Below are 13,528 nucleotides of genomic sequence, written 5' to 3' on the forward strand. Positions count from 1 at the left end.
TTGTCATTAAACACGACAAACCGCAGAATAAAGGTGTGGTCAGGATTGGAAACAAAGAGTGCTCGAACTCAAGATGAACACTAACCTTGTTTTGCTTCTACTGTCAGCAGTTACTAAAAAAGGATAAAGTTTTCTTCCATCACTAAAAACCACAAAAAATGTTACATCTTTTGCTAAAATGTGACATTTATCAAACACATTTAATGGAGTTGCTGCAATGTGATCACGACGCCCGAATGATCGAAAGGAACACCGGCAACTGTCGACGAAACCGGAAGTGGTAATCAGAGCAACTTTCATTTCGGTTCCTACTGGGAAAGGAGCTTTTTCCGATCCAAAACAAAAACAGCTCCGTCACTGGCTTCTCTTCTCACTCTCTAATAATTTTTCCTCTGCTGCCACAATATGCTGCTGAAACCATGTTTAATCTACATCATCGGGGCGTCCTCTTTGCTAATGCTGATCGTGGGGATATCTTTAGTTTTATCCAACGCGTTTCCAAATTTCCTACAGTCGAAGGTTAAAACGGTAAGGAGTTAAAATAGGCTCATGCTTGTTTTTAGCTTAACATTAGACCTAGGTTGACTAACTCACGCATGTCTTTGTAAACAGTAGATTTGCGAAAAATGACTGTCAGTGTGTTTGTGCTTTATTTAGCTAATTTATACTGCAATACTTTTAAAAGCTATGGGCAATTGTGTTACGGCTAATGCTGCACGCATTTAATCAGTTTCATTTAGTAATATTTAAACTTTGTGTGCTTGTTAATTCTAAGACTGATTCTGTACGTAAGACGTTCTAATGTTGATTAATGACAGCATCGCAGCTCACGAGTTTTAACAGGATTCAGTGTTTCACATCATGCTAACTGTTCATGCACACCTGATGGTGATAAGGATATTTTCACTCTTTCCTTGTCATGTGACGAGAGCAATTCATCATGTGCAGATCATTCATCCATGGTCAGATCATTTCATCCACTGCCCTTTGTCCCGCTTAGGAAGTAGTCTTGAGAAATGGAACAGAGGCCTTTGAGGTTTGGGTTGATCCTCCTGCTCCGATCTACATGCAGTTTTACTTCTTCAATCTGACGAACCCAGCTGAGGTCATGAGTGGGGAAAGACCAGCTGTGACTGAGATTGGACCTTACACATACAGGTGCGAAGATGGCTTAGTTTTGTCATTTATTTCACCAGGGTAAAGTATAAAAGTTGAGAAATGGTAATAATAAAACATTATACACAAATACCCAAAACAGACTTTTATCTCTAACTATAGATAGGAGAGAAAGAGGAAATGGAGCAATGATTTTATAAGTCCCTTGAGTTGTTAAACTTTAAAATAAGTTCTATTTGATTGGTTGACCAAAAATGATAGTCTTTTATAAGCACGTGCTTTACAAGAAGACAAGTTGAAAGCAAAGAACTGCCAGGAAACGGAAAGCAACAAGCAATTAAGTGAAAGAAAGTTCACCGCAGTCTGTAACATTTTGTTTCTCTTCCTTTAGATTCAATAATTCCTACCAATTGTTGTAGCAAAATTCAAAGAAACCTGTCTAGGGAAACAATGTTTACTTCTAGTCAGGGTTTTATTTGCTTTCTACGTGTGTCTGGTTTAATGTAGAAACATACTAAAAAACATGCAAGTGTAACTACAGTGAAAGGTAGTTCTACAAAATATTGACTCAGGCGACTTTATACCTCTACACTACTTTCTGTTAATCTAACACGGAAATACTGGAAAATGTGTATGAGTACAAGGAATATGAATATTTTGCATGACACTATAGCTAAAGCTTAGAATGCAGCCTGAAGGTATTACCATTTATTTGGCCTCAAACTGCAACCATAATGTGATATGTCTGTCTAATTTTTCATAACACAGAGAATATCGGCCCATGGAGGACGTGGTCTTCCAGGAAAACGGCACAAGAGTTGCATCAGTCAATCCTAAAACGTACATTTTTGAGCGCAACATGTCCCGAGGTCCTGAAAGTGACCTCATCAGGACGGTTAACATCCCTGCTTTGGTGAGTTCAAGAAATCCCCTCTTGTTTTTTGAAAAAAATATACTAGGAATATTTTGTTTGTGCAGTAATTTGGTTACATGAAAATATCTGCAGATTGTATGTATTTTTTAAATTAGAGGAAAAAACCTAACTTTAGAAACAACAAATCACTTGCGTAAAAAAAAAATCTTTATTATATAGCAGTTTTTTTTACCTGTAGTGAAAATTAAACCTTTACTTTCCTTTACAAGCGTGCTGAAGGGAATATTCAAAGATGTTTTCATTAATTTTTCTACTTTTTCTCTAATAGACAGTAATGGAAAGATTTAAGGACAGTGCGTTAGTAGCCAATCTGATCTCCGCCTACATGCGATCCGCTGGTATCGGCCTGTTCACCACCCACACTGTGGGAGAGCTACTATGGGGATATGAAGACGGCCTTCTCAAAGCTCTCAAAATGTTTTCTCCTGAGCTGGACGACTTTTTTGGACTTTTCTATAAGACGAATGCTTCAAATGATGGAGAATATACTTTCTTTACTGGTCAGCAAAACTACCAGGACTTTGCTAGAGTGGACACATGGAATGGGAAAAGGTAGAGACTTTGTTTTTTATTTTAGTTCAACAATTAGTCATCTATCAGTAAACCAATGAATCCACTGAGGTTTAAATAAACAAGTTATGATCCAATAATACGTATCCAACTACTTTTTCTACAATTCCATTTCCAGCTATTTTTTTCCACATTGTCTCCATAGTTAATCTGTCACTAATCTTAAGGTTGTTGACTGTATTAAACGAAGTGGGTCATTTGAGTGAAAACAGCTGTTGTTCTCCAGTGCGATATATATTGAGTTTATCATCTCAAAACATTTACAGCACTAACTTTCTTTATTATTATTATTATAGTAGCTTAATCTCACCCTGAAAAATCTAACCTAAATTTAAGTGCATTTATTTAGTTTAGAAATAATTGTTGTTTTGGGGTTTTTTTGTATGCACTCATGTACAGCACAATTATTGGCACCTTCTTATTATTGCTTTGTTTAACCTCCCTCCTCTTTTGCCAGCAGGCAGCCTTTTGTCTTCTATATCACTGCACAAGTTTTAAACATACAGACAGAAAGAGGGAGGGAGCATTGACTAATTTATTTGAAAAATATGTCTGAATTGTCCAGAGTCTTTGGTGCTCTGTTATGCAATCCTCTCACCAGCTCAGCCCATTATTTAACATTTTTTCAGAGGATTTAGGTCTGGTGACTGAAAGGGCCATAGAAGACGGTTTATTTTCTGTCTGGTATTGATTTTTTTGTTTTTTTTTTAGTTTAGTATTGTGCTGAAATCTCAAACAATGATCTATTTTCAATGATCTGTCAGAAGCCACATAATTTATGCATAAAAAGTTCTGAAATGTTAAAGTCTATGGTACTGTGCAATCTTAGCAAGGTTCCCAGGATCAGAAAAGGAAGAGACCCGCAGATTCTTACTATGCTTTACATTTTGTAATGAAGATTATTTTCCACATTCATCCTTTGTTTTACACATACCCTTTACACATACGTTGGAAGACATAAGAAAATAACACTCAAGTTTCTCCTAAAACCCCATTTAAGCTTGAATGTCGTTTTGAGTACACAATTTGATCTCCAGAATATCTTCCACATGAGCGCCCTAGCTCTTTCATCTAAATCCCACATATCCATTATTTTACAATCAACACATTAGTAACTTAATTTCACACCACACTGCAGATGCTTCACTTTCCTCAAAGAATGCAATAGTTTAAGCTGTTAATTTGACCCTTATGGTGAAAAAAAGAATAAATAAAATGAGATGCTGATGGCACGGAAAAATAACGTACCCAGTCATAGTGTAGCAAGACATCTTCAACCTCCGCCCTTTGTCTCTAGTATTTCTCCAATTGCACAATTGGAGTGGATCAGAATCATCACATAAATATGTTTGTGCCTCCTTTATCGTCTTTCTTACTTTACATAGTGGCAAAAAAAACGTTATTCTTCCTACAGCCTTGTTTGTAATGTTCCAGCAGTTGTAAAATATGCAGCTGTTGCTTCTTTTATAGGTCAGTACTTTTTTAAATAAAAAAAAAAACTTGCTAAGAGAAACTGGCCCATCACATTACATTTACCCCATGGATTACTTGTTAAATGTTTCTGGACACTGATCAACTTTATAAAATTAAAAGTAAATATTTCGGTTACATTTATTTTACTGGAATTGGAATTTTGCTGCCATAAAATATTCATTTATTTAGGTGAGTTTCATACATCTTTGCTAGATGCGCCAGTTATAGCAGAGGGTGCTGTATGTATGTTAACCCTTCTTAGTGTAGGGTCAGGCTGTCTAAGAGCTCCAAATTGTTTTAACCTCTGAAATGACAAAACATTACAGTGAAAAATAATAAAAATAAACATTTGGATTGTGAATGCAGCTCTTTGGATTGGTGGACGTCTGACGAGTGCAATATGATAAATGGAACCAACGGAGCCTCTTTCCACCCAATCATCAGTAAGAATGAAGTCCTCCACATGTTCTCCTCTGACCTGTGCAGGTGAGGTGCTGACACAGCAAATTTGATTTTTAAAATATATAAAACAATATATATATATATATTTTTTTTTATTTAATTAACTGTGCATCTTTAAGTAATTTTCATTTTCATGTTTCCATTTCTGTATAAAAAATAGCTTCTGCTTTCCCTCATGACCCATTCTACTCATGCAGCATATCTGGTTTTAACCTCTGACCCCATTGTTGACTAAAGACATTTAGTAAAATGTTTCCCTCTTTAGACATCATAAGCCTTATTATCCACAGTGTTATCTTGGTGTGAGGATTGGATTAAGAATTAAGAATACCAGTTCATCTTGAGTTAGTTCAGATCAGTAAGAGGAAGTGTTTATGTGCAGCACAATTCTTGGCACCTTCTAATTAATGCTTTGTTTAACCCCAACAGGTGCAACATGTGGGCCTACAACCTGCTTAGCTTGTTTACTAAAACAATAAGTGCCAATATGCATGTGAACGTTATTGTAAAACCTGTTGTACTCTAAGCTGATTTCCTGAAAACCTGAATGTGCAAAATAAATGCAGTTGTTCCTCTGTGCTGCATATCAGTTTTATATAATTATCTCTGCCACCAAAGACGACCCAGCGTGTGATTATTGTTTTCAAGGTCGTTGTATGCCATATACACCAATGACGTGACTGTGAAGAATATCCCTGGCTATCGCTTCGTTCCCCCCTTCGAAGTTTTCGCCAATATGACTGTGAACCCGGCCAACGCAGGCTTCTGTGTTCCTTCTGGAAACTGCCTCGGCTCAGGCCTGCTCAATGTCAGCATGTGTAAACAAGGTGATGCAGTTTTGCCATCAATTATATGGAGTCTCGGTTCTTGATTAAATTTGGTTAATTATAATCTGCTTCCATAATCTTATCTTGGTGGTGTTTAGGGGCTCCCATCATCATGTCCTCACCGCACTTCTACCAGGCTGATGAGAAATTTGTGCAGGATGTGTTTGGGATGAGGCCCAATAAGGACGAGCATCAGACTGCCATCGATATCAATCCAGTACGAGTTAACTTTATTTAACTGAACATATGGCACACTGTATTTTTTTACTTACCGCTTACATACAATATACATACAATGCAGTCTTTAATAGAGTATCTTTCTTTAATACATTTGTTTTTAATACGTGCTTACAGGTTCAGTAGCCCAGGGCAAGCAGGTGTTTATGTTTTATATTTTTTATTTATTAATTTTTAAATTAAATGTGTGTTTTGAAAACATTGTACTTTTATGTAAGAGTCATAAGCCCATTACAGGTGAGTTGTAATAATATAAATGGGATTTAGGGATTTTTAAGAATATAGCAGTTCTCAAATATTTAAGAAAATAATGAAGTTATAGTATTTTTATTTTTGGGAACAACATGGAGCTACTGGCCAAGTGACATATTAAACCTACCTTCATCAGTTGGTATTATCAGTTCATACCCAGTTTATGTATAGGATTACCTCTTAATCTGACACAATCTGCCTTTGTAAAATAACTTTTCCTTAGTGGATATGGCAGTAAAACTGTCTCCAGCTCAGGGGCCCACATCCTTTTAAACTCGGCCCTGTGTGCAGTACAAAATGATAACACTGGGTGGTGAAATATCTCAGTTTTGCATCAGCTTGTTTACTGTGAGCCTTGAAACTGGTTAAAAATTAAAGTAGTGGTACTTGGTACGAACCTGTCACCAAAGATAAACTCTGATAGGTGATATCAGCTTTTTGTATTGTAATAACCTAGTGGGACTTGGGGTAGAAAAACAATTTTAGAACAAGAAAATATACCTACCTGTAAGCTGAGGAAATTTATAGATTTAGTGGGTATTGCATGTAAATAAGGCAGGAAACATTGCAGGTATACAGTACCTCACAGAAGTACTCGTATTGTTTTGTCATGTTCCAATTGCAAATTTTAATGTGTTTTAATGGGATTTTATCAGAGAGACCAATGCAAATTTGTCAGAAATAATCTACTAGTACAAAGTTCTACAAACATTTTTAGTTACAAAGCTATCAAGGGACATTGACCAATATTTCTTAAAAATAGAAGCATGACTTCTAAAAATAGAAGTGTGACCTTCTCTAAAATGTGAACTTTTGTCTGGTTACACAACCAAACTATGTGACAAAAAATTGGTCTGATTTAAAATGTTTTTTTTGGCATCTTGCGTAGCTTCCTTTTTGTCACTACTGCTTTTCATGTTCAGTTTTTAGAGAGTTATTCTGATTTAATTTTATTCATTTCTTCACTGATGCAAAGTTTCAGATCTGCTAAATGAAAAATGCATATTCATGCACAGGCATAAAGCAAAGGAAACCTGCACGTAACTGTGACATAAGCTTTTATAGTGCGAGTTGCACGTCTGAACTCTGTAAACAACTTACTGTTTATTCCCTGTTTGGCCTCCTTTCTGTACTTGAATCCTTGTTCAAAGTCCTGTGAACATTCAGAGCCATGAAGCTGTTTTTCCTATGAAAGACTGAAACATTGAGGTGCTTGCTGCTCAAGATGTATGGTGGTTGTCATTTAATCACAAGGTTGCTGGTTTGAGCCTCAACTTATCATTATAAATATATATTAGAGAAATCTGTTATCTGATGGTTTTACTTCTCTTGTCTGCCAACCAACCTTTATAATGTAAAGCAAAAAAATTACAACACAATGGAGAACAGTTTGTAGAAATAGCAAATATTTAAAAGAAATAATAATTAGACATACATTTTCAAAGATTACTCTTCAAGGATTAATATACAATTGGGAAAATTATAGAATTTCCATTTCCAGATCTGGATAAGTGTGGAAGCCAAAAAGCGTACATACATTATTGTTCTTACTTGACTTTATTTGTTGTTACATTGCCAATAAGATGGACCCATCAGCCCACTTGTCTCTGATTCTCTTTTCATCCATCCATCCATTTGTGGATCTATTGATCTTTAATTCATTTATTCTTTCTTCCCTTCCTCCTGCTCACTCCCTGTTTTCCCTGTTGTAGTATTTTCTGATTCTCAGTTAAAGCGTAATCTCTGGCATACATTTGTAGTGAACTATTGTATTCATACTTTAACTATTACATAAAAGAGTGGTATTTCTGGGAAACTGAGTCTGAAAAAAATTTGAATTTTAATAAAAAAATGCGTCTTCACCCTGTAGATATAATAATAAGCATTAATTGTCTCTTCCATGTCCTCCTGACAAATTCTGATTGTGTTTTTACAGCTGACGGGAATCATCCTACAGGCAGCCAAACGTGTCCAGATCAATGTCTATGTGGAGAAAATTGCACGCTTCAGGTAATCCACTCACTTCCTTTAGCTGTCTGTCACTTATGACTCACTAGATGTTGAGTTACTACAATGTTCTTCATGCTGACTTTTGATAAAATCATCACACCTGAATGATTATTCATAGCTGGGAGGAGCCGTCTGCCAGTAAGATAAGAAGCAGTTTTGCCACCATCATCATGATTAGTGGACTTTTGGACAGACTTGTTTATGAGTCTATATGACATCTGATAGAAGCAGCTGTGGGATCATTTCAGAACTTTCCTGTTTTTTCTTCTCTCTCGCCACTTTTTCTGTTTCAGCTGTTCAACATGCAAACATTATATTTAAATATGTAGAAGTCCTCTGTGCTTTGTAAATCTCTTAACCCCTTAGCTGTCACCCTCAAAAACCCTCCCTGCTTAGACGGCAGCCGATGGGTCCATGAAGACACCGGTGTCATTCAGAAAGTTGAGGAGATAACGTCCCTAAGTTTAAATTATATTTAAAGATACACTGAAAAATATCCTTTATTAATTCAAATTAGCTTGAAATTAATTTTTTCAGGGTAAAAGGTGATGTAGCTGCTTCCGTTTAATGCAGCTGTTTTTTTACACATGCGAAGCTTGTTAACATACAGTATGTGGTCTGGGAACACAGACGTTGGCAGACTCAGAATCAGTAACAATGTTGGTCAGAACATTGTTACTGACCAATGTTATGACTTTTATTGCTCAATGGATGAGAAATAAAAACCTATTTCGTCGTCTACTTCAATCCTCTCTAGTTACTGAACAAATATTGATGTAAATCTTCTTTGTTGGTTTGGTCTCAGATTGGAACTGGACTTAAGTATCACTACTTGTATCTTGGGAAGGCATTGTGTTATGGAGTATTGCTCCATAAGTTTAAGCTTTCATTGGTCATATCATTTTGGCAACTTTTGCCACTTGGCTATCTTTTTACTTAACTGTTACATTTTCTCTTTTTTTCACACTTTGGACATGGGAACAAAATCACCCTCGTCTCTGTATGTATATATATATATATATTTTCCTTCTCTTTCAGTGAAACAGGAAATGTGAGGACAGTGGTTTTCCCTGTGGTGTATCTCAACGAGGTAAAAACACACTTTCTAACTCCAGCATGGTATTTGGAGTAATTGAATAGAAATCTAGTTTAATTAATATTAGTTTAGGAACTATTTGAAAGACAGTTACTCTGTTTTATAGTTTATTGTGTTTCATGGTTGTATTTAATTACTTTGATTATCAACCTTGAACTTACAAAAATGATTTCTAATTATAATAATCTTATTATCAATGTAATGTTCAGCGTTTGCCACTGATTTCCTAAGAATTGAAGTAGTGACCGGCTCCTTTCATTTTTGAATTAACCAAACATAAAACAGCTGCTACAATGAGATTTACTTCCATAACTTCATTTCTGTTGAATCCAATGTGGGGAAGTAATTTGAAATTTAATTTGGGGTGAACTTTTGAAAGAAGAAAAATTCCATCAGTCAGTTTTATTAGTGTTGTAAGGAATACACCTCAAGACAATATTATGCTTAATTATAGTTATGTTTTCACTTTGCATAAACTTTTAACTTAGGCGTTTGCTTTTTTTCAGTGAACCTCGTTTACTCATTGTATTATCTGAATAATTAGTTTACTGTTATGGAAATGTAAAGATTTTCTATTGTTTTACCTTCAACTGACCACCAGAGCGCTCTTATTGACGATGCATCAGCCAAGAAGCTGCAGAGTGTTAATATCCAGAAGAACGTGGTGGAGAATATTCCATTTCTTGTGATTGCTCTTGGCATCATCCTGGGAGGAATCTTTATGTTGCTGATGTGTCGACAGAAAGTCCCAGAGGTGAGTTAGCACTGCAAACAGTCAATGCAGTTGTGTCATCGCAAGAGGTAATAGAATGGTCTTGTTTAAATTTATTTATATGATCAAATAAATTACAAATCTGGAAATCAGGAGTAGTGGAGTTGGGTGCAAAAACTCCTGTCTGGTGGTTTGCAATTAAAAAATAAACAAAATTGTAGCAATTCAGAAACACTGAATACTTGTTTAGCAGACATCACAATTATCAAACGCCGAATAACTAACTCTGTATGTTAACAGTTTGTTGTTTGCTCACAAATTCTGCAATGTGTGCTGTTTTTCAGAGCACTGAAGCAGAACGTCAGCCCCTGATCTCATCGTAGCACCAAGCAGAACTTATGAGGGCGATCATGGTGTTACTGGCATAACGTTAGAATAAAATAATCTGACATCTAGACTCCTAACCTTTAGGCAGCCACTCATAACCAGAATCTCATCTTTTCAATATCTAAATGCTTTCAGGAATTTTGTGTGTTTATAACAAGCACTTAAGTTGTTTGTTTTCATGCTGTAATGTTGCTTAAACTGCTCTCTTTTCAATTAAATCTTATTTTTCTAACCACTAATTATGGGGTTGCAAATGAAACTAAGCAGAACTGAGCAGTATTAAACCTAATTATTATTCTTCATTGCAAATAAATGCAATGGGTAGTTGCATTTATTTGTAATGTATATTTATATCTCCACAAATATACATTGCTATATTTGTGCATAAATATGCTATAAATGGTACCTGAAAGTGTTTGCTACTTTCATGTATCGACAAATCAGCTGCCTCCTATGAGATGCCGATTTCAGAAAAAAAAATGTTTTATGGTTTTGTGTTAACTACAAACATGTGCAAATATACTGACCACTGAAAGGTTAAAGTAATGAGTATGTTTTTGTAAATGAAAGGTGTTTTATTAAAAAAAGGCTTCAAAAGTCATTTGTTGTTTATTCAACGACAATGCTCAAATTTGTTAGTTTCTTAAAGAGTTATCATTATAGGGATTTACTTGCTTTAAAACGATGCGTGAAATAAACCCCAAACAGTACTGCTTCTCGAGGATAAAGGGATGGTTTTTATCTGCTGCGAATGTGTTGGCATGGAAAGGTTAAAAGGTTTTTTATCCTGCTCAATTCAACACTGTGTATTGATTTTATTTTATGATGCTTCTTGGGGATTTTGCTAAAAGGAGTGTACAAAAGGTTTTATGGAAGTGTTATATCTGATGTATTTTTAAGTTTGTTTTCTATTTGAAATGTTAAGTTGCTTGAGAATTGCTGTAGTCCTGCAGGGCTGAGACTTTCAAAGTTGCTTATTTGTTTAAAAAATTGGTTGATTCTATTCAACATCATAAAATTATTGTGAAATTTCTTTAATATAAATGTCACCATTTACTAACAGTTGATGTTGGTGTTTTGTGCTGTTTATGTAAGAGACTGTTTGCACTACTACTTAGCAGTCTAAACATAATATGTAATCACTGATTAAATTCACAGAACAGGCCGTATGTGTTATTGGCATCTTGTCTTGTTATTCGTCATGACCAATAAACTGATTCAAATATCGTCAGTTTATGTCGACAATATTGTTTGGTACATTTTTCAGTGACATGGAAACGAGAAGTGGTAACTTGAAGTGAAAATTAGATGAATTGCTAAATATAATCTTCTTTTATTTCCACCAGAAATAAGTCATACATTTTTTGATTAATGCATTAGCTAAGCTGAAGTAGATATTGAGATAGATATTATCTGAAAAACAATTTACTCATACATTTCTGGACATTTTTCATTAAAATCTACTTAGCAGAAACTGTGCAGCCCCTTTAAGGTTTATATTACCCCTGACGTGGACTTGTCCTACATTACCAGATTAAAGTGTACTTTGGATACTTTGGATGCTTCCAGATAAACTTTGACTTTGGTTGTCATTATAAAACTGATAAGTGCTTGAGGATCACTGACTCTGACTCAGGCCACCGGTTCTGCCAAACGTCCACCTTTACAGTAACAAATGTATTGAGTGAATTACTTAGAGGTTAACTCCTCCCCAACCCAATTAAAGCATTTAATACAAGGAACAGGAGACGTCAAAGAAAGCCTGGAAAGCTGCATCTTCCGCAAGCTTCATCTGCAAACAGCATGAGGACGCTTCAGGAAAAAGTCATCATCATTTCTGTTTTTCTGTCCCTTATATGTCTCACTCAGGTGGGTTGAGATGCCTGTTATGATTTTTAAAGTTAACAATGAATAATTTTTGTATCGGATTTAAAAAAAATAAATAAATCAATAAAAGAGATTCTAAATGGTCAAATATTTACTTTTGCAGGTCAACTCAGTACCTGTTCCTGACAACTGGGACACTCTGATCCAGAGGACAAAGCGATCGCTACTGTGGCGCTGGAACAGTCTGAAACCTGTTGGAGCTAGCTGCAGAGATCCTTCAGAGTGTGGCACAAACCACTGCAGGTAAAACTGAATTGTGAAGTTCAATAATCCTCTACTTGAATGATTTTTATTCACCACTTTCACCACCCGGTGATACTGAATGTGAGCGTGTACCCCTTCCGTTTCCAGCTGTTTTTGAAAGCAAATATGACATTTAAAGGAGAAAGGAATCCTTAATCTGATTTATACATCTGAATGTGATCACATTTCTGTGAGGGTTTTTTGATGTGTCCACATGCATTTTGCATGGCGTGATAAAAGTCTAAGTCAAAGTTCAAGTTGTAATTACGTTTCTGCTTATCTTTGCAGGAGAAACATTTGTTCCTTCTGACACTCCATCTGAACAACAGACCCACAACCACAACTCTGAAACAAATGGAGCCACCTATGCGAAATTCCTCCTCTAATATGGTCAAACTAAAAGATGTGAAGGAAGTTTCTTTTGTTTTTATTTTAAATAGGAGCCTTTATGGAGGAACCTTTGCCACCATCAGCCTCATCACTGGGCTGGTTGTGTAATCTGAATGTATGTTTGATAAGAAAATACAAACGTTCACCCTCAGTTTGTGAGCTCTGAATTTATTGGCACATGTTGTTCCTCTAATATATTTATTTGTATATTTTGTAAACTTTGTAAATATTCAAATACACTCTACCTTTTTCAAGAGCTTGTACATTTTTTTCAATGTTACAGCAAATTAAAATACTCCCACAGTTCTTGCCGGTTTTTAAATAAAAAGAACAAGCTAATTATTCTTTGATACAAATCTATCCCTATGCGTTTCATGGTACGTGTTTTCCAGATTATGTTAGGTAGCGCCTTTCTAGGCTACCAGGTATGAACTAGAATAGAATAAAAATATCCAAAAACTATATCTATAAAAACAAGATTAAGAATATAATATTTTTGAGGATTACAACATAAAAACACTGTGCAGCTATCAGAAACAGTTCACTTTTATCTGAGGGATGTGCCACAAAAAAATCATAATGTGCATGTAAATATAATGTGCATTAAAAAATACAACATTCTAATTGCAATTTATGAAACATAAAAACTGCAGAAAAACAAAAATGTAGAATACAAGCAGAGATGTTATTTATGAGTAAAAGTATGTAAACACTTATTGAGTTTGTTTGGAGTAGAGATTGTTATAGAGTCTAACAGATACTTGGAGGAAGGACCTTCAATAATGCTATTTTGAGCATCTGGGATGCTGCAGTCTGTGACTGAAGGAGCTCTCCGGTTCAGCAACAGCTTCATGCAAGGCATGACTGACAATGTCCAACAGTGATGTTATGTTTTAACCAGAGTTTTTCTGTCTCCCACCACCAACTACTAA

The 13,528-nt window shown here is 35.5% G+C and overlaps 2 protein-coding genes across 2 annotated transcripts; both read left to right on the forward strand.

Annotated features, from left to right (window-relative positions):
- The first annotated feature begins 298 nt into the window (after positions 1-298).
- Positions 299-11,307, forward strand: LOC102226850 (lysosome membrane protein 2-like). Its single transcript, XM_005810018.2, has 11 exons — positions 299-528; positions 1,001-1,158; positions 1,885-2,029; positions 2,319-2,602; positions 4,460-4,579; positions 5,204-5,382; positions 5,481-5,599; positions 7,808-7,881; positions 8,920-8,971; positions 9,579-9,731; positions 10,034-11,307. The coding sequence occupies exons 1-11, from the start codon at positions 406-408 to the stop codon at positions 10,070-10,072; spliced, it is 1,446 nt and encodes a 481-aa protein (XP_005810075.1). The 5' UTR covers positions 299-405; the 3' UTR covers positions 10,073-11,307.
- Positions 11,308-11,676: 369 nt separating this feature from the next.
- On the forward strand, positions 11,677-12,902 carry LOC102227108 (liver-expressed antimicrobial peptide 2-like). The gene is made up of 3 exons (XM_005810019.3): positions 11,677-11,945; positions 12,067-12,206; positions 12,495-12,902. The coding sequence occupies exons 1-3, from the start codon at positions 11,880-11,882 to the stop codon at positions 12,514-12,516; spliced, it is 228 nt and encodes a 75-aa protein (XP_005810076.1). The 5' UTR covers positions 11,677-11,879; the 3' UTR covers positions 12,517-12,902.
- Positions 12,903-13,528: the final 626 nt, after the last annotated feature.

The sequence above is a fragment of the Xiphophorus maculatus genome, chromosome 8 (genome assembly GCF_002775205.1).
Source record: "Xiphophorus maculatus strain JP 163 A chromosome 8, X_maculatus-5.0-male, whole genome shotgun sequence".
NCBI lineage: Eukaryota > Metazoa > Chordata > Actinopteri > Cyprinodontiformes > Poeciliidae > Xiphophorus > Xiphophorus maculatus.